The 23,927-nt window shown below is 37.4% G+C and overlaps 1 protein-coding gene across 1 annotated transcript in view; it reads left to right on the top strand.

The window, feature by feature from the left end:
* The window catches only part of LOC130932172 (junction plakoglobin), a 107,953-nt gene that overhangs the window by 51,146 nt on the left and 32,880 nt on the right, over window positions 1–23,927 (top strand). The window contains exons 3-4 of the mRNA XM_057861635.1: window positions 16,373–16,427; window positions 19,284–19,505. Coding sequence (XP_057717618.1) covers window positions 16,412–16,427; window positions 19,284–19,505 — 238 coding nt within the window. The 5' untranslated portion in view covers window positions 16,373–16,411. The remainder of the gene's footprint in view (window positions 1–16,372; window positions 16,428–19,283; window positions 19,506–23,927) is intronic.

Here is a 23,927-nt window from a genome sequence, read left to right as displayed (position 1 = left end):
TAAATTAGCTGTCGTAAGTCTGGAATTTTTTCACCGTGGTTTTAATTTTGAAGAACATCTCAGTGCAACCTAAATTATATCCGTGACGAAGTTTTTTTTTTTTTTTTTTTAATCCATAACGAAGATGACGCGTAGAATTTTTACGATGCACTGCACTACAAATCATAATGCACCTTGTGCGTGCGCGCTGTTAGCATCATTAGCATCAACATCACAACAGCAGGCAATCGCACAGTACTGTGTGCTAACGTAAGGAACTGCTCGGATGCCTTAGTTGTTATGTTCAACGAAAGCCTCAACAAGACAACCAAGTCCAAACAGTTGGACCAGCATGCGAGGTATTGGATCGGCGACCAAGTCGCATCCAGATACTTTGGGTCGCAGTTTATGGGTCATGCGAAGGCAGTGGACCTGCTTAACATTTCAAAGTAAGTTGCCAATTTATCCAATTAAAATGTGTTAGATGCAATAATGTATTTCTGCACGGTTTGCCTTTCGAATTAATGTGAATTTCGTAGTTTTAACTCAAGAGTTAGCCATGTTCAATGGGGTATTGGCAGGTGCACTAGCCTTAGCATGGGTAAACCGGAGTCGTAGATCCACCATCACCCTCAGATACATAACACGGTTGACACTATTATTGGAACGAGTGCGGGGTAACGTCGATCTGAATAACGTGGCATGGTGATAGGCAAATTATAATGTAGGTGATAGTAAAACACCTCCTGGTATATTTAAATGTTTTTCTTGATTGAATAAGAGTATGGATTTTCTCTATCTGATTAAAAGAAATATCTTCAATAGCTAACAAAGGATTAACATTTGTTTTGTATACTTCTTGTAATGTGATTAGAAAAAAAACAATTACCAAGGGAAATGGTCATGTGTAGCTTTTTTATTTTGTGGTAATTAATGGTAAACTACTGCCATTTAGTGGCTGTTTTTTAAACTTTCACAGCCAATTGCAAGATTTTCCCAAGCACTTTACAGTTTAGGTGACCAACTTGACAATCCCCAGTTAAGGTGACCAACTTGACAATCACCAACCTACCACCTTGACTAGGTCCTCTTAGAAGGGAAACCTGTTGTATTGCAAATGTAATTTCTGAAGTTGCTTTACAAAAATAGTGTAAAATCCATTTTATCCTGGGAAAAAAAATCTAAAAGACCTTATTTTTAAATGTGTTTTAATTGTATCTTCAGTAAATGTGCATTCTTTTGTCAAACACACTTAGTAATTGAGGTTACATTTGATGTTCAGTGCTTTATTTTTTTAGTATGATTCAATATTATCTAAATAACGGGTGCGACAAAAGTATCAATTTTCAGTTGAAATGGCATTAAAAAAGGTCTTAAAAGTCTTGAATTTAGATTTTATCAATCCTGGGGGCACCCTGTTTCAGAGTATGGCTCTAGCGACATAAATAAGAGTGTGACAATATCTCGATGCAGCGATATATTGCAATATTTTGCAACCCGATGGGTTATCGATATGCTCCCGCCAAGTATCGATACTTTTATTTGACATATTGGCCATACAATGGAGTATGGATGCTGTAAACTGCTCAATGTTTGTTGAGCAATTCCTTGGCGGTCCACTAGGGGCGCTGAAGAGTCACGGTGAAGGTAAAGTGCGCGCAAGTAGTCTAGAGAGGAAGACAGGAAGCTCCAAGTGGGTTGAAAAAAATAAAAAAGCTTCGTGAGAGCGGTGGAGGAAAAAGTGAGACAAATATTGCTACAAATCACACATTTGGACACACTTTAGATTTTACACCAACAAGAAAGGTAGTAAGGTGAACAAGGACTTTGCTGCATGCAAGAATTGTCTAACAATTCACTGGCAGCTGGTGATGAAGTGGACACCGGATTTCTTCACTGCTTCGCTTTCATCACTTGAGGTAAGAAAGTTTTGGAATGTAATTGATTTTTTAATTTACATGTATTATTTTGATGACATTTGGTGTTGACTGATATAAAATAAAATAGGACCCTAAACTGGATGAAAATGAATATCGAACAAAGCTACATGAATTTACTGATTTATTTGATATTGAGAACCACTTTCCATCTAGTTTACTACACGAACTGTTATTGCTGCCATTTTGACACAATAAGCTATAAAAATGGCTTGAATAGCTTACAAGATATATAAGGTGATTAAGGTGATGTGTATGATAATTAATGTAGCATACATATAAAAATAGGCAATTATTGCATTTTTAATTTCTATACATTCAATTCATATTTTTTAATTCATTCAATACTTCCAACACACACACACACAAAAAAATCAGGATTCCAAATCAAAAGCTATTAAGTAGCTAATATTTTTTGTTTTATTTTGTTGTTTTTAAGGTGAGGAAGAATGTGACTGACTGAGTCCGACATCTCAAATGCTGAAGCAGATGACGGAAGTGCTCAAACCAATGCTTTTGGCAACAAAGGTCATATACGAAGAAAAGCCCCACCAATTTTATCATTGCCCCACTCCAAGCTCAATTGCTGACTGACACCTACAGCACTGTTAACATTTTTTAAAAGATTTAAAACTTTAAAGAAATGAAGGGTGCCATTCATCATGATCTCTCCAAGAGATATCAGTGGTTGTGGTTTGTTTTCTCCATATGTGCAGGTACACAATTTGCAGTAGATTTATATTTTACAGCAATGTTGCACAGAAAAGGTGTCACTGTTTAATAAATGACTTAAACAGTATTTTTTCTATTTTGAAATATCTTTTTTCCCCCCGTTTTAACAGTTGTATCGTAGAATATCATGTATCAAATTTCTGACCAAAATACCGATAATCGCTGCATCGTGATATCGTGAGATAATCGTTATCGTGAGCCCTGTATCGCGAATCGTATCGTACCATGAGGTGCCCTGAGGTTCCCACTCCTAGACATAAACATGTCATCTGTTCAGCCCTTTCAATTTGAACCGGAGAAGAACATTAATGAGCATGACAGCACTGTTGATATTTCACAAAACAATCAGCAAAAGCAAAATGAACAGGAAAGACGGGATGAGACGAGACAAGAGTCGGAAAAAAAACATTGTTCTGCCAAAATGTGCTACACCGGCGAAACGTCTACAAGAGGCGAATGTGACACCCAAAGTACTACCGTGCACTTTTAGCTTGTTTTGTTAAGATGCATACAGACAGAACATACTAAAGATACCTCAAGAAAATACTTAAAAATAGTAATATCAAATAAGGTGGTTTAAATATGCTACGTGACTAATGTGGTCAACAGATCAACAATCTGCTTTAAAGCTACAACAAGCAAACACTATGCTTAAGAGTATGAGAGGGAAACACGTGCAAAAAGTATTTTGAGGCAATAAAAAGGTAATGAAAGACTCAATAAAAACACAAATAGTAAGATCTCACCACTTTTAACCGATGTGCGCATGTGTTGGACGTCTCGCCCCGTAGAAGGAATTGGAGTAACCTGGTAGTGTTCGTCTGGTGGCAGTGACAATCTACGTCATCATCCTGAGCCTACATTTCGCGCGTGAAACATGGCTCTCTCCATAGGTCAAAACCATAAGCGGATTTTAAGGGGGGGAGGTCAGGGGGACCAGGCCCCACCTGGTGACCGAAAAGTGTCATTGCATGAAATTGACTTTCCTATATATATATATATATATATATATATATATATATATATATATATATATATATATATATATATATATATATATATATATATATATAAGTTGTGAAGCAATAAAACTGCAACAAAAATGAATGAAATGAACAAAAAAAAAAAAAAAATTATAATGGGTCAAAATTATTTTTCGAACAGATCATGTGACTAGCACCTTAGACAGTCATTTACTATGCATATAATTTTCAAAAAAAAAAAAAATAGGGGAGGGTAATTTTATTTTTCAAATGATTTTTTTCTTTGATCGAAAATATTTTTGATTGAGCAACTTTTTTTGGGATTGAATGATTTAGACAGAATGTCCTACCCATAATATGGGCCAAACACAAAAAGGATTGCTTCAATCAAATAAAACTTTTTCAATGAAAAATGAAGTGTTCAAAAGCAAATTTTTCAATCTCAAATATTTTTTAGCATTCAAAAAAGTTTTCTATGATTGAAATTTTTCGTTTTTTTTTTTTGATTGAAGTGATTTTTCTTTTTGAAAATATCTATTTTTTGAAGCAAGTTATTTTTTGATTGGATAATAAAGACAAAAACGTCCTAACCAAAATGTGGCCCAAACACAAATCAACATTACTTCAATCAATAAAGTTGGTTCAATCCCCCCAAAAATTAAATCAAAGAAAAATAGCTTTCACATGCAGTTTTTTGACTTTCAAATTCATTTTTGCACTCAAAAACAGTTTTTTTGATTGAAGCGACTTTTTTTTTTTTTTTTAATTTAAAATATATATTTTGATTGAAGCAACTTTTTTTTTTTTTTTTTAATTGAAGCAGCTTTTTTTGATTGAATAATAAAGACACAAATCTACCTCCATATGGCTCTGCCCTGGGGATACAATTTTTGACTGGGGCAACTACATTGGCACGACACTGGCGGGCGTACCATATTCAATGGTTGACGATCTTGGCGAAAAGTATAGTTGTCCTAAGCAGCCTGATTTAGAATTCCCCTCAAGAATGATGGGAAACAAAAAACGCTCATTGTCAACTTATTATAAATATTCTTGTCATTTTAATGCTGACACTGCGTTTCAAGGTCATCAACATGTTGTGCCCCCCCTGCCCCAAAAGTCAAACTACGCCTATGGTCAAAACATGTACTGAATATTATAGATTTTTAAATCATTAGCAATATTTTATGTGTTTCTAATAACATATAACAATTGTAGCTTATTACAGACTATAAGTCTTTAGGTGCGAGGTTCCCTTTAAGATATTACATGGACGTATAATGCTTGTTTAATAAGCGTAGTTGATTCTTAAAAGCAACTTTTTAAAAATCGTACGTTTATTTTTCTCCACCAATTCTTGCCGCTATCAATTTATGTTCACTGAAGTGGCTTTAAAGTAGCCACAGAGAGAAAAATACATTACTCTTTCCAAATCCTTTCTGTAGGGAAGGTGAGGGTTCATTTAAATGTAGCGATAAGTCAGAATGAGAAATTGAAAATTTAGTACAGGTTGTTCTATCTTTGAAAAGCGGACGTTTCGGAGAGGTACAAGGACTGTCAGAATTTGCCAGCAACCTTCTAAGTCTGATGACAAGAAGATTGTCACCTCAGACAGAACGGAGTGCAGCAGAGTCCCCTAAGGCTAATGGAGCTGACAGCAAGAGAAGGAACAACTTTAGTTATATGGAGTGCATCGAAGGACGATGTCTGCTCTCTTCAACATTCGTTCACCTTTACCAATTCTCAATTATAGGAGTGGAATATTACCATATTAATGCAGTATTCAGAACAAAAGGTATATGGGCCATCTGGGGTATCTTACAGCCCTCTGATTCTTAAATAACCCACATACGAAATACTGACATGCAGTCTCTAAGTAAATGTGCTTTGTCCTGAGACCAGATCTGAAAAATAAACAACAACAAAAATCTAAATAAGTTTGGAGTATCCCGTAACATGTATTTTTCTCTTGCTCCACTAACCCTCATTACCAAATTGATTTTTCAATAAAACCAGGGTGCCAGACTAACATTTTTTACTAGGAGCACAGTGGCCCCTAACTTAAAATTTTAGGGGTGCAAGCAGAAGATTCAGGGGCGCACACCATAAAACAACATGCAGTTTTCTTCTAATTTTCACAGTTTAACTGATACTTTCATAATAAATGCATAAAACTACGAACTTATGAATCTATTTTATTCTCTATCAGTTTTGACATCAACCAGTATACTGCTTAGAAATTAGGTTAAAATGGGAATTTTTTTCTATTTCTGTCGCACCACAACCAATCAGCAACGGTTTCATTGATCGACAAATCATCTGTGAGGACACTGGCCAACCCGGAAATTGACATCCACACGCCATACTTTGTCAACATGGAGGAGCGTATTATTTTAGCAGTGTGCGATCAGCACATAGTTTATGGCTACAGTGTATCACAAAAGTGAGTAGACCCCTCGCATTTTTGCAGATATTTAAGTATATCTTTTCTTGGAAGAAAAGATCTTCATGTGATGTAAAGCACTTTGAATTGCCTTGTGTTTAATTGTGCTATATAAATAAATTTGCCTTGCCATGGGACAACACTGACTAAACGACACTTTGACACAATGAAAAGTAGTCTGTGTGCAGCTTTTATAATATAGTTAATTTATTTCCCCTTCAAAATAACTCAAAATATAGCCATTAATATCTAAACCGCTTGCAACAAAAGTGAGTACACCCCTTAGAAACTACGTCCATCCCTAAAAATGTCCAAATTGGAGTACTGCTTGTCATTTTCCGTCCAAAATGTCATGTGACTCGTTACAGGAGTGCTGTCAGCATTGCTGCAGAGATTGAAGAGGTGGGGGGTCAGCCTGTTAGTGCTCAGACCCTATACCGCCTTCTACATCAAATTGGTGAGCATGGCTGTCACCCCAGGAGGAAGCCTCTTCTGAAGATGGTACACAAGAAAGCCCGCCCATCTCGTCAGACCATAGGACATGGTTCCAGTAATCCATGTGCCTTGTTGACATGTCTTCAGCAAACTGTTTGCGGGCTTTCTTGAAGATATACTTAAATATCTGCAGAAATGCGAGGGGTGTACTCACTTTTGTGATACATTGTTGGTTCATACTGCAGGTTTTTATGCACAATTCCGATTTTTTGGTCATATCTGTTTTTTTGGCGTGCCCGTTCAGACTGCCTTTGTCCATTGAGCCCGTTCAAGTATTACGCATGCGCGCTAATTCACAGTCCGACACGCGCTGAGCAAACTGACTCGCATGCGCAGAAGCATTAAAACAAATAACTACACACTGTGCGTGCATGACGCACACACTTAAGCTTTATGTGTGTGCGTCAGTTTTCCCCAACTCGGCAATATAAGCATTACTGAAATATTGCTCATTTGGCGCACAGTAAGAAACCGAACATTTTCAGGCTGTATTTTTTATGACTGTGGTCAAGCCAGCCTCCTGCGTATTAAAAGCCCAGTTCAAGCTAGGCGCTAATGCTAATAAACAGCTAGATCGCTGCCATCTTGCGTACCACTCTAGCTTGTCCAATGCAGATTCTTGACTCTTGACACCTTGTCCAATGCAGATTCTTGACTCTTGACAAGGTGATGATGCTGGAACTTTTGTTTGGTGTTGTTCCAGTGAGATTTACAAAGATGACTGCCTGAAGAAAACATCAAAATTCCCTCAGTCCTTGATGATATTGGGCTGTATGTCAGGCAAAGGCACTGGGAAGATGGCTGTGGTTAAATCTTCAGTAAATGCACAAGTTTACATTGAAATTTTAGACAGCTTTTTTATCCCTTCAATTGAAAATATGTTTGTCATTTTCCAAGATGACAATGCATCATGCCACAGAGCTCAAACTGTTAAAGCCTTTCTTGGAAAAAGACTCATCCAGTCAATGTCATGGCCTGCAAATAGCCCAGGTCTCAACCCTATTGATAACCTGTGGTGGAAATTGAAAAAAATGGTCCACAGCAAGGCTCCGACTTGCAAGGATGATCTGGCAACTGCAATCAGAGAGTTGGCACCAAATTGATGAAGAATACTCATCAAGTCCATGCCTCAGAGACTGCAAGCTGGCATAAAATCCAGAGGTGGTGCTACTAAATACTAGAGATGTGTTTTGATTGTTATTTCTTTGTTTCTCATAATTCCATATTTTTCTCCTCAGAATGGAGTGATTCCATACATATTTCCCTGCACTTGCTCTATAAAATTAACATTTACTGACCACCACAATGTTTTTTATTCGTTTCTTTTAGTGTTTCTGAATGCTAAAGAGTTGCAGTTTTGATCTAATTCATTATTTTTTCAAGCTTTTTATCTGAGTTTGTTCTACATGATAAAATGTCTGAGTGAGTGGTCGTCCGAGACTGGTAATTCAATACCTTTTGCTAGGGGTTGTAATTGCTGCATGAATTCCGATTTTGTAGACTTGACAGTTCAGACCACCGCCACATTCTGGAAAAATGTGGCCCAGATCGGATTTAAACCACATACGAAAGTGACCCAGATCGGATATGAAATGGTCCACTTCTATACGACTTTTCCCATTCAGACCGTCAAGTTAATGCCTCACTCGAGTCGCAAAAACACGAAAAAATCGGATTCATGCATTAAGACCTAAAGTATGAACCTAGCCTAAGATACTTCTTGGCATGATTTCCGGGACATTAATAAAAAAGCAGAAGTATGGGAAGCTGTTCGCGCCCAGAAAAGGCCAGAAATTTTAAAAGCCATCCAAATTCATAGCTAATCAGACGAGTGATGACGCACAGGTAGAGGGAGGTGTGTGTCTCCGTCACTTGCTGCTGCAGTCGCATCGCGCTCCGTGTGTTGGCTTTCATCTCAACAGCGATGACTTTTGCATTTTGCCATCGTTCATTGCCTCTTGTGTGTCGGACTTATTCCTCCCGTCGGCCGTTGAAACAACGCTGGTGGGTTTGTTGGAAAGAAAGTAGTCACTCATTGTTCTTTTTGCCATTGTTCACAAGTGCTGTCAAATTTTCCCTCTGCCCTTATTATAATCAGCTCCACACATAGCCAACTTCCACCTTCTTTTTCTTCTGTTGTATTTTCCCTTGGCAAATCAGCTTGTTACAATACCTGAAAAAAAAAAAAAAAAAGTGTTACTGGTCGCGGATCTGCGAGTAGGGGAAAAAAATACTCTGGCTCTAATTTTAGTTGCAAAATGCGACCATTTGGTCACAGCCTGGAGCCCTGAAAACAGTTCAAATAAAAGTTAAAATTCATATTTCAGTATAAATTATTCCATTGTTGTCTATTGTAACTGTGGAAACATTTGTTTTAACAAACATACCGTAATACTTAAAACACTAATTATTTGTGGAACATTTGTCATACAACATGCAGTAAACCCTGTTACCATAGCCTTTTTATGATAAAAAGGTACAAATTGTGTCCAAACTATGGCCTGGGGGCCAACTGCGACCCGCTGCTATCTTTTTATTGGCCCCCCACAAATTGTGAAAATATCATTGAATATGCCTTCTAGAGGCGTGCAAAATTTCCGATTCTCAGATTATTCGCGATCCGGCCGTGGAAGATTCGAGAACGATTCACAAACATCCAAATTCCGATTATTGAATTATACCAGGTAAAGTGGAAATAAAACGCAGTCAGCGCGGTCTTCGGGATGCAATGAGGAACGGACCGAGAGTAAATATCATGTGCAGCTAATGCCGCTAGGTTAAAAAAAAAAACAATACCTGACTGCGACTGTCAGCCGCTACAAACAGCGTCCAGTTGCTAGTTGCTACAAACATACGGCAACATACGGCTATGGTAGATATCTCATATACCTAGACTAGATGTGAAATGACACTTTCCCGCGCTAGTACACAGGCGCCATCTTAAAGCAGTAGACTTCTCTAGAAGGCTCTGTTGTAGAGAACCTAATTACTTTTTTATCTAAAATACCCCTAAATCGGCAAAATCTTGACTTGAATCTATCTTTAAATGATGAAACTTTAACATGTCGAAGTAGACAAGAGGGAAATTATGGAATAACGGGTGCAATTTTAACAACTCTGACGGTTGATTCACAACATTAAATTAATTGAATGTAGTTTAAAGCTGCTGATACAGAATGGGGACTTGAGTATTTTATTTACTGTTTTTAACCGGTAACTTGATACTAAAATAGTAGTTTGGTTTATTTAGCCTGAGAGGATTTTTGAACAATTTTGGAACAAATATACAAAACATAAAAAAAAAAATGGGGGCAGGGGGGCATCAATAATCGTTTTATAATCGAATCGGAGTCTCTGAATCGTAATCGGTGCCCAAAGATTCCCACTTCTAATGCCTTCCACTATAGAAATTATATTGATATAATAGATATATAGATAATATAGAAATTCAGCTTGTATTCTTATGCACTTCTCATCTTTAACACTATATGGCATTAGCCACTTAAACAGTACTTCTCTGTTAGCTCATAGGTCAAAACCTGACATGTTGAAATCCATGTAGGTAACTAGAATTTCAGTATTTTGTTTGACATAGTAAAATAAACTATCTTCATTGCGATTTTCTTGACTTTTTTTGCTGTTGAATTTTACGGTGAAATTATAATTCATATATTGCTGTCTTTTATTCAAACCAAAAGTAAATACAGTGATCCTTCACTACTTTGCGGTTCAACATTCATGCCCTCGGTGCATCGCAGATTTTATAAAAGAGTTATATTTATATATGATATTTGTGTACACTTTATTTACATCTACGTACGTATGTACACTTATAGTACACATACGCACACGTATGACATGAGAGAAAGAATTAATGTACAATATTTATTTTTTTAGTTATACATTAGCTTATGTATGCTATTTATATTAATATTTTATTTACGTGTTTCAAACTATTCTTTAATGTTCTCATGATAACATATGCATTTATAGGGTTTTATAGACAGGACACTTATTGATATTATATATACACAAAAAATGTATGTTGAAAATGGGGGAGAGGTGGGTGACACTACTTCGCCGTTTCCCACTTTACGTGGTCGTTTCAGGTCCCCATTAACAGCAATAAGTGAGGGATCACTCTACATCGGTTTCGAACTTGGTCAGCCTATTGATATTTTCTGTTTCAGAGTCATGCTCTATTGCTTACTAAAACACTTTAAGAAAGAAACAATTTTCATCAAAATCAACAGTTATGTTACATAGCCTTAATCTTTCTCATGGTGTTGTTTTCTTTTCTTTTTTTTTTTTTTAATCTAAGGAAACGGCAGAAAAAAAATAAATAAAAACAAAACAAACAAAAAAAGGGATGGCAGAAAAACTATTTTATGAAGCAACGCAACGGAAGCTGCACATACTGTCAAAATGCAAAGATAATCTTCTGTCATAACTCGTCTCTTTTAACATGAAGGAATAAGGTGCTGTAGAATGAAGGTAGTGGAAGAGGAAATAAATGAAAGGAAAGCACAGCGGATTAACACGGAGATGAAGAGAACCAAGCAGGCAAAGAGGGGGAGGAAAACAGCTGAGAAGAAAATAGAAAAGAGATTTATGTCATTGTGTTCAGCAAAGCAAACCAAGTTAAAAACCTGAGAACAGCAAGGCAGAGGGGAGAAATAAAAGGGTCTCGCGCTATGACTCTAATTCAACATTTATGTAACATTCAGTTACATTTACGAGGTAACTCCTGCCAGGTAAAAAGTTGTGAATCATAAGATTGTCATCAGAGTCAATTAATCTACTTATTTCAACTTTAATGGAATACTAGAGTAAATGTCAACAGGTGAGAAGAAATTAGCAGAAGAATGTGATGGAGGATGTGTTTTACACTACAGTACTTATCGCTGCATTTTCGAGTGCATTATGAATTTGCTTTACAAGGTACGTTTCTCCAGTGGTTTGTCCATGCAGACATGAAGGGTATGTCTGAAAACAAATTGGTTTCTTTAAGCCTTCTCTGCCTCGCTTTTATTCCATACAAAAATCTACCACTGCATTGCGTTCCTCTTCCATTTACCTTGACGTAAACTTGAAGGTCATGTACAATATTTGTTAATTCAAGAGGGAAATTCATATTGGTAAATGAACGTTTGAGAGAAAAACATTGTATGTCCACACCAGTATTGTCACAGATACTTGAAAAAGTAATTTAATTACTAGGGCTGTCAAAATTATCGCGGTAACGGGCGGTAATTAATTTTTTAAATTAATCACGTTAAAATATTTGACGCAATTAACGCACATGCCCCGCTCAAACATTAAAATGACAGCACAGTGAAATGTGTACTTGTTGTGTTTTTCGGAGTTTTGTTGCCCCCTGCTGGCGCTTGGTTGCGACTTGATTTTATATGCTTCAGCACCCATGAGCATTGTGTAAGTAATTATTGGCGTCAACAACGGCGGGCAACTAGTTTATTTTTTTGATTGAAAATTTTACAAATTTTATTAAAACGAAAACAGTAAGAGGGGTTTTAATATAAAATTTCTTTAATTTGTACTAACAGTTATCTTTTAAGAACTAAAAGTCTTTCTATCCATGGATCGTTTTAGCAGAATGTTGATAACGGTAATGCCATCTTGTTGATTTATTGTTAAAATAAACAAATACAGTACTTATGTACCGTATGTTGAATGTATATATGCATCTTGTCTCATCTTTCCATTCCAACATTAATTTACAGAAAAATATGGCATATTTTATAGATGGTTTGAATTGCGATTAATTACGATTAATTAATTTTTAAGCTGTAATTAACTCGATTAAAAATTGTAATCGTTTGACACCCCTATTAATTACTGATTACGCCTAAAAAAGTAATCTAGTTACTTTACCTGTTACTTTATTATCAAAGTAACTAAGTTACTTTAAAAGTAATTTATCAGTTACTTTTTACCAATTTTTCTCCCTTTGCCGCCTCAACATAAAAATGTCATCGCATGTAATTGACTTTCCGACAATTGAATTTGAAGGGGAAGATCAGAAGTTTTCACATAAGTCTTCATCTTCGAGTTGGCGTAGGTTTAATTAGTCGATGAAGTTGATTTCAACCACCATTGACTCGCGCTAGCTTAGCCACTCCGGAGCCCTGAAACTAACAAATAACTGACAAACTGCATGGAATTTGTTGAAATCAACTCCACCGACTTATTAAACCCCGCTAACTCGAAGATTAAGCCTAATGTAAAAAATTCTGAATTTCGGGTTAGGGTTAACAAAATATTAGTGCCAATGTAAAACAATGCAAATTAGTGCTGCAACGAGTAATCGATTAACTCGAGTATTCGATTAGAAAAAAATATTAGAATTAAATTTTTGTTGCTTTGAGTATTCGTTTAATTAAAGTGGCGTTGTAATGGTTTATTTTGAAAGTGTTTACATTTAGTTTTATTGATTAGGTTGGATACACTTCCCTCTGGTCTGCCTCATTTCACATGGCTGACTCCAACTGCTCCCTGTTAAGATCAACGTAAGATAAGTTTTTGTTTGGGCTAATGCTTTTTAATGCATTTGTAATTTATTTTATAGGCATATTTAGCAGTTTTTTGTGGGAATATGAGTCTGAACCATTTGTTAAGAGCATTGTAAAAAAGTGTTACCATTTTATAGCATTCAAGCTAGTGGACTTTTGCTATGTAAGTTAGCCAATTGTTCTTTCTTTGTACATAGATCCTCATTTATTTTTATACTGTTTGAGGCTCAGCTCAGGTATTTTAATTTTCATGTTCCTTATCCAATTACTCGATTATTCGAACTAACTACTTCATCGATTAATTGACTACGAAAATAATCGATTGCTGCAGCTCTAATGCAAATAGACTGCACAATTATCAAGTATGCATAGTGCAATAAACACAAACTTGGGTGCGGGTGCGGATGCGTGCGCACAACCCGGAAGTACGCCGTACACACATGCGGTCAATTTGGCCACAAACGTGGCGGCAACTAAGCACTTCAATCGAACTTATAACATATTCCAAAGATGCCAAACGAACACGTCACCTCACAGCATTAATGTGCAACACGAATAATGATGTAAACAATGCTTACCAACTTGGAGCGATGACTGCCCGTCGTTGCAACGACAAAGCTATGAAACGGCCACGCATATAGGAGGTCCAACCTATCGCATATACCCTCCAGAGTCACGGAAAAATACTCATGTTCATTCCTGGATGTACACAGATCAACATTCCCTCGCACTTCTCAATACTCGGCTCGAATGAGCACCCGTGCTGGCAGCCTGGCCCATGCCTTTCTCAGTCCCAAAACCAAGGGCGTAGGTTTGGTCTCAAAATTGGTAGGGATGCTATAACAGCATAATCTGCATGTACATGGACATTAATAAGACCAAACAGATTGGGTACATTTCTCAAAAATGGCTGGTTTATATAAAAGAAAATTGACATTATTTTCAGAGGGAGAAAGTCATTTTTCAAAATGCTTGCTTCATATTAAGGAAATTTAGAGTGGTTGTGGTTTTGAAGTTTATTTTTTGGGGTGGGGGGGGGGGGGGTAATATGTGCATAGGCTGCAAATAAAAACGTTTTTTTTTTAATGATGTAGAAATTAAATACATTTTAATTATTGAATAAATGCACAAAATGCTCAGTTGAATTAACATTAACAGCGCAAATCATACAGGAAGACGCCTCTCTAAGCAGCTTCCTACTGGAGTTTTACAGGTTAGCAAGTTGACACAGTTTAAAGTTATGCAAACTCTGATGCTGGTTGGACTTTTAGTAGCAGAATTATTAGTGGTGTGTTCCCCACTTCCACAACATTGACATCTTTTTACATTACTTACAGTGGCTGCTGCTGGCCGGAAAAAAACTTTTAATATCCCTCCTCTTCAAAGGGGGCAGAGGAGGTGGCATATTGACATGCATTTCTGTCGAGATTGTGTGATTGTGGGGGTTCTAGTCATCAGCCAATCAAACCTGCGTTTGAGGGAAAAAAATGGACCGGTGTTCGGCCATTCCTTACTACGCCGCGAAACGTCCTACACAATGCTCAGCGCGCTTGCGCATGCATCCACACGCATGCGCACATGGGTTAGAAGCGGCTAGTACTCACTATTTTTGCTTTTATTTAGTTATTTAAAACCTTTTCACTGCCTCAAAGATACTTTTTGCATGTACTGTATTACCCTCTCATACTTTTAACTAGAGGTGTGCAAAATTTCCGATTCTTAGATTATTCGCGATCCGGCCGTGGAAGATTCGAGAACGATTCACAAACATCCAAATTCCGATTATTGAAATATGCCAAATAAAGAGGAAGTACAACACACTCAGCGCGCCGCGCGCTCTTCGGTACCAATGAGGAAGAACGGAGCGAGAGTAGCTAAACATCATGCTTCTCATTATCCGGCCCCTCGGGTAACGCCAATGCTCAACTCATGGCTCTAGCGCAACTCATGCCACGAGATTTAAAAAAAAAACACAACAACATACCTGACTGCTGCCGAAAAGCTGCTACAAAGTACCCATCCACATAATGTTATGGTAGATATAATTTATATAGGACTAGATGCAATAAAGATTCTGTAGCGTTGCAGCACATCTACAAAAAGCTAGATGCTGGCGTTAGTAAACGGCCGCCATCTTAAAGCAGTACACTTCCCTGCAAGGCTGTTGTAGCGAACCTTCCAAGCAAACCTAATTACCTTTTTATCTAAAATACTCCTAAATCGGTAAAATATTGACTTGAATCTATCTTTAAAATAGTTTTAAAACTTTCACATGCCGAAAGTAGACAAAAGGGAAATTATGGAATAACAGGAGCAATTTTAACAACTTTAACGGTTGATTGACAATATTAAATTAATTGAATGTAGTTTAAAGCTGCTGATACAGAATGGGGACTGGAGTTTTTTATTTACTGTCATTTTTGTATATTTGTTTACTGCTATATGTTAACTTGATACTGAAATAGTAGTTTGGTTTAGCCTGAGAGTATTTTTGAACAATTTTGGAACTAATGTACAAAACATTAAAAAAAAAAAAAAAAAAAAAAAAGGAGGGCGGTGCATCAATAATCATTTTATAATCGAATCGGAGCCTCTGAATCGTAATCGTAATTGAATCGTTAGGTGCCCAAAGATTCCCAGCTTTACTTTTAACCATTGTGTTTTTTTGTGTTAGCTTTGAAGCAGTGGACCACATTAGTCACGTAGCGTATTTAAACTTATTTGATATAACTACATTTAAGTATTTTCTGCAGGCATGTTTTTAGTATGTTATTCCTGTATGCATCTAAACAAGTTTAGAGCGCACGGTAGTACTTTGCGTGTCAAATTCGACTCATGTAGCACGTTTCGCCGATGTAGGAGATTTTGGCAGAACACCGGCACTACTAAATAGCAAGTCAAAAGAGGTAAATGTAAGTCTGAACACAATGAAAGTAATTCACTTAATAATGGTAGGGTCAATTCTATCCTAAGAACACATGGGAAGACAATCTAAATTACCTATACAACTGAACTCATTGTATAATGCAAATAAGGTTGCTTAAAAGCTGCGGGGACAATTTGAGCGCCCTAAAAAGTTGGTAGTGTTATGTCCCTACCGTGACACCGTCCCTACGCAAACCTACGCCCTTGCCCAAAACACTTAGCCCGTGTGACTCAAGACCAAAACAGGAAGTAGCTGTGAGCAGTTACCAAGGAAACGAACTACCGTACCATTTAAAAAATGTACTGACAAAAATTCTTCTTGAATGGATTTATCATTTTTCCTTACAGGTCATTGCTCAGTGTACGCTGAAGTGTGAGTGGACGGCGATGATGTCCATGCCAAGTAAGTGGACTATATTTTTTGTTTTTTTCCAGAAATATAAATAAATAAATAAATAAAAAGAAAAGTTTCTTTTTAATAATAGTTAATGCCTGTATGAACTAGTACTCCGATTACATTTATTATGTTACAATGGGATGTTAGGAGTGGGAACCTCTTGGTACCTCACTATACGATTTGCGATACAAAGCTCACGATAACGATGATCTGACGATATGGCGATACAACGATAATCGATACATTGGTCGGAAAATCATTCTAGGATATTCTACAAATTACTAATAAACAGAAAAAACAAGCTTCTGCTGTGAATTGGATTGATTTTTAACACGAGTAGACGTCCAATCCATTTGAACTGGGAGGGTGGCATCCCTCCCACTTCAAACGGATTGAATGTCTATGGCCGGTAGTGGCAGCCAATGCCAGGAAATGATGTAATTTTGGGCAATTTAAGGTCATTTACCCGTTAATTTTCAGTTACTTCCTGTTGATTTTGGGGTATTTTATGGGTCACCTCCTGTTTATTTTGAGTTACAGAACAGGAAGTGACCTCGGAATCACCCAGATGAATTGGCAGTGACTTAAACTCAACAGGAAATGACCTGTGAATGCCCTAACAGTAACAACAAGTGACCTGTAAATGCCCTGAAAATCGGACAGAATGATTGTGAATGCTCTGATTTCGAAAGAATGAACGTTCCCAGTCTAAATGGATTGGGCGTCGAACACCGTCAATGCAGCCTTTGAGTTAACTGAGACACTATTTTGGTGAAAGATTTTGGTAGCAACTTGTTGGTTTATTTATTTATTTATTTTTTACATTGACACCGTTTTAAAACGATATCTCGATTCTTGGCAGGAGCATATCGATAACCTTTTGGGATACAAAGTATCACGATATATCACCATTTCGATATTTTGTCACACCCCTCGTGTCAAGACACAGCTGTGAATGGTCACAGCTTCATTTTTGGGGGATTTTATGGGTGAAACATGGTAATATAACAAGGGTCGCGATGCAGAAGTCGCAGACTTCAAGGAGTGGTCGAGATTTTCTTTTTCATATATTTACCCTTTTAAACTTTTTTTTTTAAACTTTTTTTTTGTTTGGATCAATTATTTATCATCTAACATATTGGAAAAAACGCAACAGTAACAAAAAAATACAATTGAACGATAGTTATGAGGTAGATATCCATGACTTTTTTACAGACGCCATTTTTTTTCTTTGTGACATAACTTGTTTAAAAGTTTAAAATATGTGAGTGACTTTTAAAACGATATCTCCATTCTTGGCAGGAGCATATCGAGGGACACAAAGTGTCACGATATATCACAATTTTGTAAGGGTGTAACGGTACATGTATTGTTATTGAACCGTTTCGGTACGTGGTGCTCGGTTCGGAACGGAGGCGTACCGAACGAGTTTCTGACGTAATGTAACCCTTACTTTTCGAGGCTGTGAGTCGATCGGGTTACAGTTTCTTTGTGTACATTATATTTACTCCGTCTTCTCTACTATAATGAGGACCAACACGGTAGGACAGTATAACCCAGAAACGTCAACGGAGCGACAACGTGGCCGCCGCAAGAAAGCAGTGTTAAAGTCAATCAGCCAATGCACACCAGTCGCAGTTCGGCTGCGTGTTAGACGCGTCCCAGAAGCGGCTCAACACGGCGCACGTGAGACGTGACTCTCCTGCGTCAATACTACTACCGGTAGCTAGGATCGGGCAGGCCGGAAGTCACTCGTGTAAAAATACGGTGGCTCTGGTCAATTTTCAAACTAATATGCAATCGTAACCCACTTTTTGAGTCCATCAGATCTCTTGAGTGGTACATCGGGGCACAGTTGACTTGTCTTTGTTGATTTACTGCTGTCTTCTCTGCTATAATAATAACCTACATGGCCCCATGTTCAATACAAAACCCTCCTACCACAACAAAACAAGTAGGAACTAATATTCACATAGGAACTAAAGTTATACAACATAAAATATACAATATAAATTAATACTACATCACATTTGTAAAATATAAACACATAATAAAATAAATAATAGCCCATTTCAATAAAATACATTGAAATGAGCTAAAACACCTGTAATTAAATAATAAGAATAATACAGATCCTGCTTACACAATTAAATTTATTTCTGTGTGGCGCTTTAACTTCAAATAGAAAAAAGAAAATCCATCAATAAAGCTTTTGAAAACCGTTCATAAGAAAAAGATTCATTGAGGCATTTCATTTGTAAAATATATGTTAAAATCTTTGTCAATGGGATTGCTTTTCTCTTTAGCACAGGACTTCTTTTTTCTTCTTTCTTTCAGAAAGAAAGCTGACCAAATGCGGGGTCTGAAAGACAAATTGTTGTTGGATTATCTTTAAATACCCGCTGCTTTTTGAGCAGAATTCTAGCTTTGTATAGGCTAATGTTCTTATTGTTGAAAGCACAAATGTGTGTAATAAACAACTAACACATTTATATTTTGCGTTTTGTTTTCTTACTGTACCGAAAATGAACCGAACCGTGACCTCAAAACTGAGGTACGTACCGAACCGAGATTTTTGTGTACCGTTACACCCCTACCATTTTGATATTTTGTCACACCCCAAGTGGACGACTGGTTAGCACAATGCCTCCTAGTTCTGAGATCAAAGATTGAAGTGTTCATGCACAATTTTTATTGTTTTACCCTTACAGAACAGTCAGTTAACTTATTGGCTGCCATTGATGGCTCTAGACGTCCAATCCATTTAGATTGGGAGGGGCGAAAGAACGTTAGATTACTGTACATGTCTTAAAAGGCTTAAATGAATTTCTGGCACGTAAATTACATGGTTTCTTTCTACAGTGAACGAAGCGGACAGTGTGGTGAAAGTGGCTGAGTGGCAGAAGACCTACTACGCTTCAGATTCTGGCATTCAATCAGGAGCCACCACCGTGCGGGATGATGACAGCAGTACTGGGTGCAGTGGCAGTAAGGAGTACACAAGCAGTACAACTAGTACCAATATTGCATCTACAACAACCAGAACTGGAGCAGGAGCAGCAAGTGAACAAGAAAGTGCCACAGGTGAGAGGCTGCGACACCAAGACCCAACGGTTGTGTTGCGTATTGGCCTCGCCTTTACATGGTGACGGGGAAAACGGAAGGCGAAGACGCAAACTTTTGATTCCGGCCTCCAAAGCGGAAAGATTCGATTGCGGGAATTGCTCTGTAACCATATGAATGGAACGCTCTCGCTCTAATGACGTCAGCACTCGCCACTTTGGGCATGCACATTCGCTGCTACTAATCATTCCAAACAGCAAACATGGTGGAACGTCTGCTTTCATTGACTGTTTTTATAATATTTTTTATTTAAATATATTTTATGTTTGTGTTTTCCGGCTTTTGAAGCAAAAGAAAAAAATGCATGGACACCATTGCTTCGAGTGGTCGGGTATGTTTATCCATCAATGACCACTGACCTAAAATTGACAGTTAGCATTATTAAGTTTTTATTTTACACCCTCATCACTCTACAGCGCTATGTTTTCACAGATTAAATAAAGCCTGTATGTAAGACACGTTAGCCACGCATCGATTGCCTGGTACACCAGACTCACCGCTGTTCCAGCTATTGAGTCTGGCCACCATTCAAGCGGATACAATTTCCAGGGCGGCGCAAGCCACAGCAAACAGACAGCGGAGTGGACCAATCAGCGACGGGCAGACGTGACGTTAGTAAACTGACGAGGGAAGGATGAGGGACTTGCGCGCGGAAGTAAACACACGAAGAGAGCGGTGTTTATTCAACATGGCTAGCGCGAGACAGACTGTTGTCAATGACTCGTGTCAATGTGTTTTTGGTCATTTAAAACTGATTTTACCGTGGATTGGAACATATTCTCGGCTCTCCCGTTGACCATCTGTGTCGTGGAGACGACTTTCGACGCGCAAGAGTGACGTTGCTCGTTAAGAACACGTCACGCAAATAAACGAATCTGATTTGTCGATTGATTTTGTACCTGCTCGAGAGGCCGTTAATGGGATGGTTCCCAGACTATTTCTCTCAGTGTTTGAAAAATACAGGGAGAATAGTCTGGCAGAGCCAGGCAAACGCATCGACAGTGGTCATAATTAATAGAAACCTAGCCCTCCGCAGGGCTAACGTTATGTGAGTGAGTGACAGTAATGTTAATCTTATTTATTAGCGCTTAGAAGTCTACTGCTTTAAGATGGTGGCTGTTTACTGACGCCGCTGACTGTGTCATTTCTCTATGAGACGCAAAGGACGCTACCTGCTACCACCGTAGCATCATGCGGACTAGTTTTCAGCAACGTTGGCGTCGTTTGTAGCGGCTGTCGGCTGCAGTAAGTTTTTAAAAAAAATTTTATTGCTTCTTGACATCAGCGAATTGTCCCGCATTAAAAGTAGTCCGGGCAAAACGTGATGCTTAGAGCTGTAAAAATTGAACGATTACTCGAGGTGAATAAAATTACTCTGATCAGTTTTTAAACTCGAGTTACTTGAGTTGCTCGAGTATTCGTTTCAGCTCTATACCACTGTACAATAATTTTGGACTTTTTGAATTGTTATTTTGAGATTTAGGGGTACTTAAAGGGTTAGTTCCGACTTACGCGGAAATTCGGTTTACGTCGCCAGCGTAGGAATGGAACTCGTTCGTAACCCGGGGACTACATGTGATTAAAAAAAATTAACCGTTTTAGCTGTTTTAATTTAGATTTAATTTGGGTATGAGAGAGGTGCAACAAGCAAAAAATGGCATTTTATGGGATACTGATAGCCTGGTACACCAGACTCACCGCTGTTCCAGCTATTGAGTCTGGCCACTATTCAGCGGATAAAATTTCCAGGGCGGAGCAAGCCACAGCAAACAGACAACGTAGTGGACCAATGAGCGAAGGGCGGACGTGACGTTAGTAAAGCGACAAGGGACTTGCGCGCAGAAGTAAACATACGAGGAGAGCGGAGTTTATTCAACATGGCTAGCGCGAGACAGACTGTTGTCAATGACTCGTGTTGTTGTGTTTTTGATAATTTAAAACTCATTTTACCGTGGATTTATTCTCGGCTCTCCTGTTCGCCATCTGTGTTGTTGTGGAGACGACTTCCGACGCGGAAGAGTGACGTTGCTCGTTAAGAATACGTCACGCAAATAAACTAATCTGATTGGACGGTTGATTTTGTTCTTGCTCGAGAGGCCGTTAATGGGCTGGGTCCCAGACTATTTCTCACAGTGTTTGAAAAATACAGGGAGAACAGTCTGGCCGTGCCAGGCAAGGATACTGCAGATTTCATATATTAATAAAAATATTTTTAATTATATTTTCATTTTATTTATTAATTCTTTTAGTAAATTGACAGAAACAGACGGTTTTAGGATTTTGTAGGTGGGTTATTAAAATATAATGGGTCCTCCAATTCTGGAATGACCAGTGTTGTGAAACCATGGGAAATATTTAAGTAGGACATGGCTCCATAGTTATTGGCCTGAATCCCTTCTCTCCGCTTCACTAATGTTATGCAGCCTACAGAAATGGTTTCTGTATGTCCAATGGGCTTTTATATTTTGTGAAAGGAAACCGCCCATTGCATTTGACAATCATTGAGCTGTTTATCACAATTTATATATTGGTGACTACAGGTATATGATCCTTTTGGATTTTCCTGTTCTTTATTAAAAAAACCCCGTCACACCCACTTAAAGCTAACAAAACAGTATTAATGTGAAACTGATTGAATCCAATGGCACAATACACCTGAAGTTGGATAAACTGCAAATAGAAAAATGCAATTGTTATACACTTGTTTATTGCGTAGGCTGAAATGCCCCTTGCATCGCTACCTTTGAATGATTGGAGCTTCACACCTGAACAAGCATGCGCTGAAAGCAATTGATCCTCATAGCTTATACTCGCTGCTATGTTCATTTTCAGGTCTGTTAGTCCTGCTTTATGCTGAAGTTTCGATTCGTCATAAACTGAAGTGACTCCCTTGAGTCCCATATAAAGATGGTTCTCACACACGCACAGTTGGAGAACAGGTGAAGTGGGATGAGTAAATTAAAAAGTTGAAGACCTTGGCAATGCTTGTCTTTTTCTCCTTTTTGGTATTTTTTAAAAATTTGCTTCACACATTAGGTTCTTCTCGGCCAGAGCGTCAGTAACCTTCGATGCCCAGGGAGCCATTTGGACCATCTCCCACTAAAACAGATAATACCGGGAGCCACAAAAGTCCTTTAAAATATAAAATTTAATGAACTGCAACAGAGAACACAAATGTTTTATTTATCTATAGTTTGCCTATTTGGGGGCGAATAGTTTACGTCTCGCATACTTTAAGGGACGTTTTCATTTAATTTTTTGTATTAGAACAGTACCATCATCTTCAAATTTAGAATTACGTCTGAAATATTTTAACTCTTTTAAATGTATCATGATTTTGAGACTCTAATTCAAATTTTTTTTTCTCAAAAAAATTGATGGATGTAAGTCAAGACATGCATCTGCAGGTTCCACGAAAAAAAAAAAAAATCAGGATTTAGCAAGGGGTTATAGGCTATTAGAGCGCTTCAAAACTTTCCTGTTCATACTTGCCTTTTTATAATAATCCCTAATTTCTTTGTGTTTAGTTTTCTGCTACTTTTTATATATTAGTATTTTTTAGTTTTTACATCTCTCTAGTATTTTAAATTTGCCTTAAACATTCTATGCTTATCATTTTTACTGTTCTCAATCTTTAATTTGTTTAAATATTTTTTTTTAAATTATGTTGTACTTTGAGTACAATTATGTTTGTACCTTGAGTGCCAGAAAGGCGCCTTCTCATAAGATGTATTATTAAAATGTATTATTAGGTTCCATTAAGACCTTATTTTTCCAATTTTGGGATTCTCTGACAATTGCTTCATCTTGCAGCCCTTTAAAGGATGAATGCAAATCAAATACTCGTTAACTCATTGGTTGCCATTGACGGCAATAGACGTCGAATCCATTTAAAGTGGGAAGGTTGACCACATTTATTAGATTATTATAATTTTTTAAAAATTGAATGCAATTTGTTTTAATTTATTTTTTGGGATGTTTTATTTTTTTTTAATTATATTTTTATTTATTCAGAATGATTTATATATATTTTTTTAATACTCATGGTTTTTTTAAAATATGTGATTTCTAAATTTTTTTCTTTACTATTTTAGATAATTTTTTCCCAAAATGGATCCTCCAATTGTTGCTTTAATTGGTAACTTTTCAGCCTTTATAAAATATTTTCATGACATTTGTGATGATACGTCAACTGACAACTAGTTGAATGACACTTTTATATCTTATTGGGGGTCTGTATCGGTTTCAATGGCACCAATTAACACTGAGGAGGGTGGAAGGAACCCTGCCACACAAAAAAAAATACAAATGTGCTGACTGCATTACGGCATACGTCACTTCCCCCTTTCCCCATTCATTATAAAGACAGAAGTCGATGGCAAA

Source organism: Corythoichthys intestinalis, chromosome 16 (assembly GCF_030265065.1).
Source record: "Corythoichthys intestinalis isolate RoL2023-P3 chromosome 16, ASM3026506v1, whole genome shotgun sequence".
Classification (NCBI taxonomy): Eukaryota; Metazoa; Chordata; class Actinopteri; order Syngnathiformes; family Syngnathidae; genus Corythoichthys; species Corythoichthys intestinalis.
The sequence above is the reverse complement of the archived record's forward strand: the minus strand, read 5'-3'. Positions and strand labels throughout refer to the sequence as shown.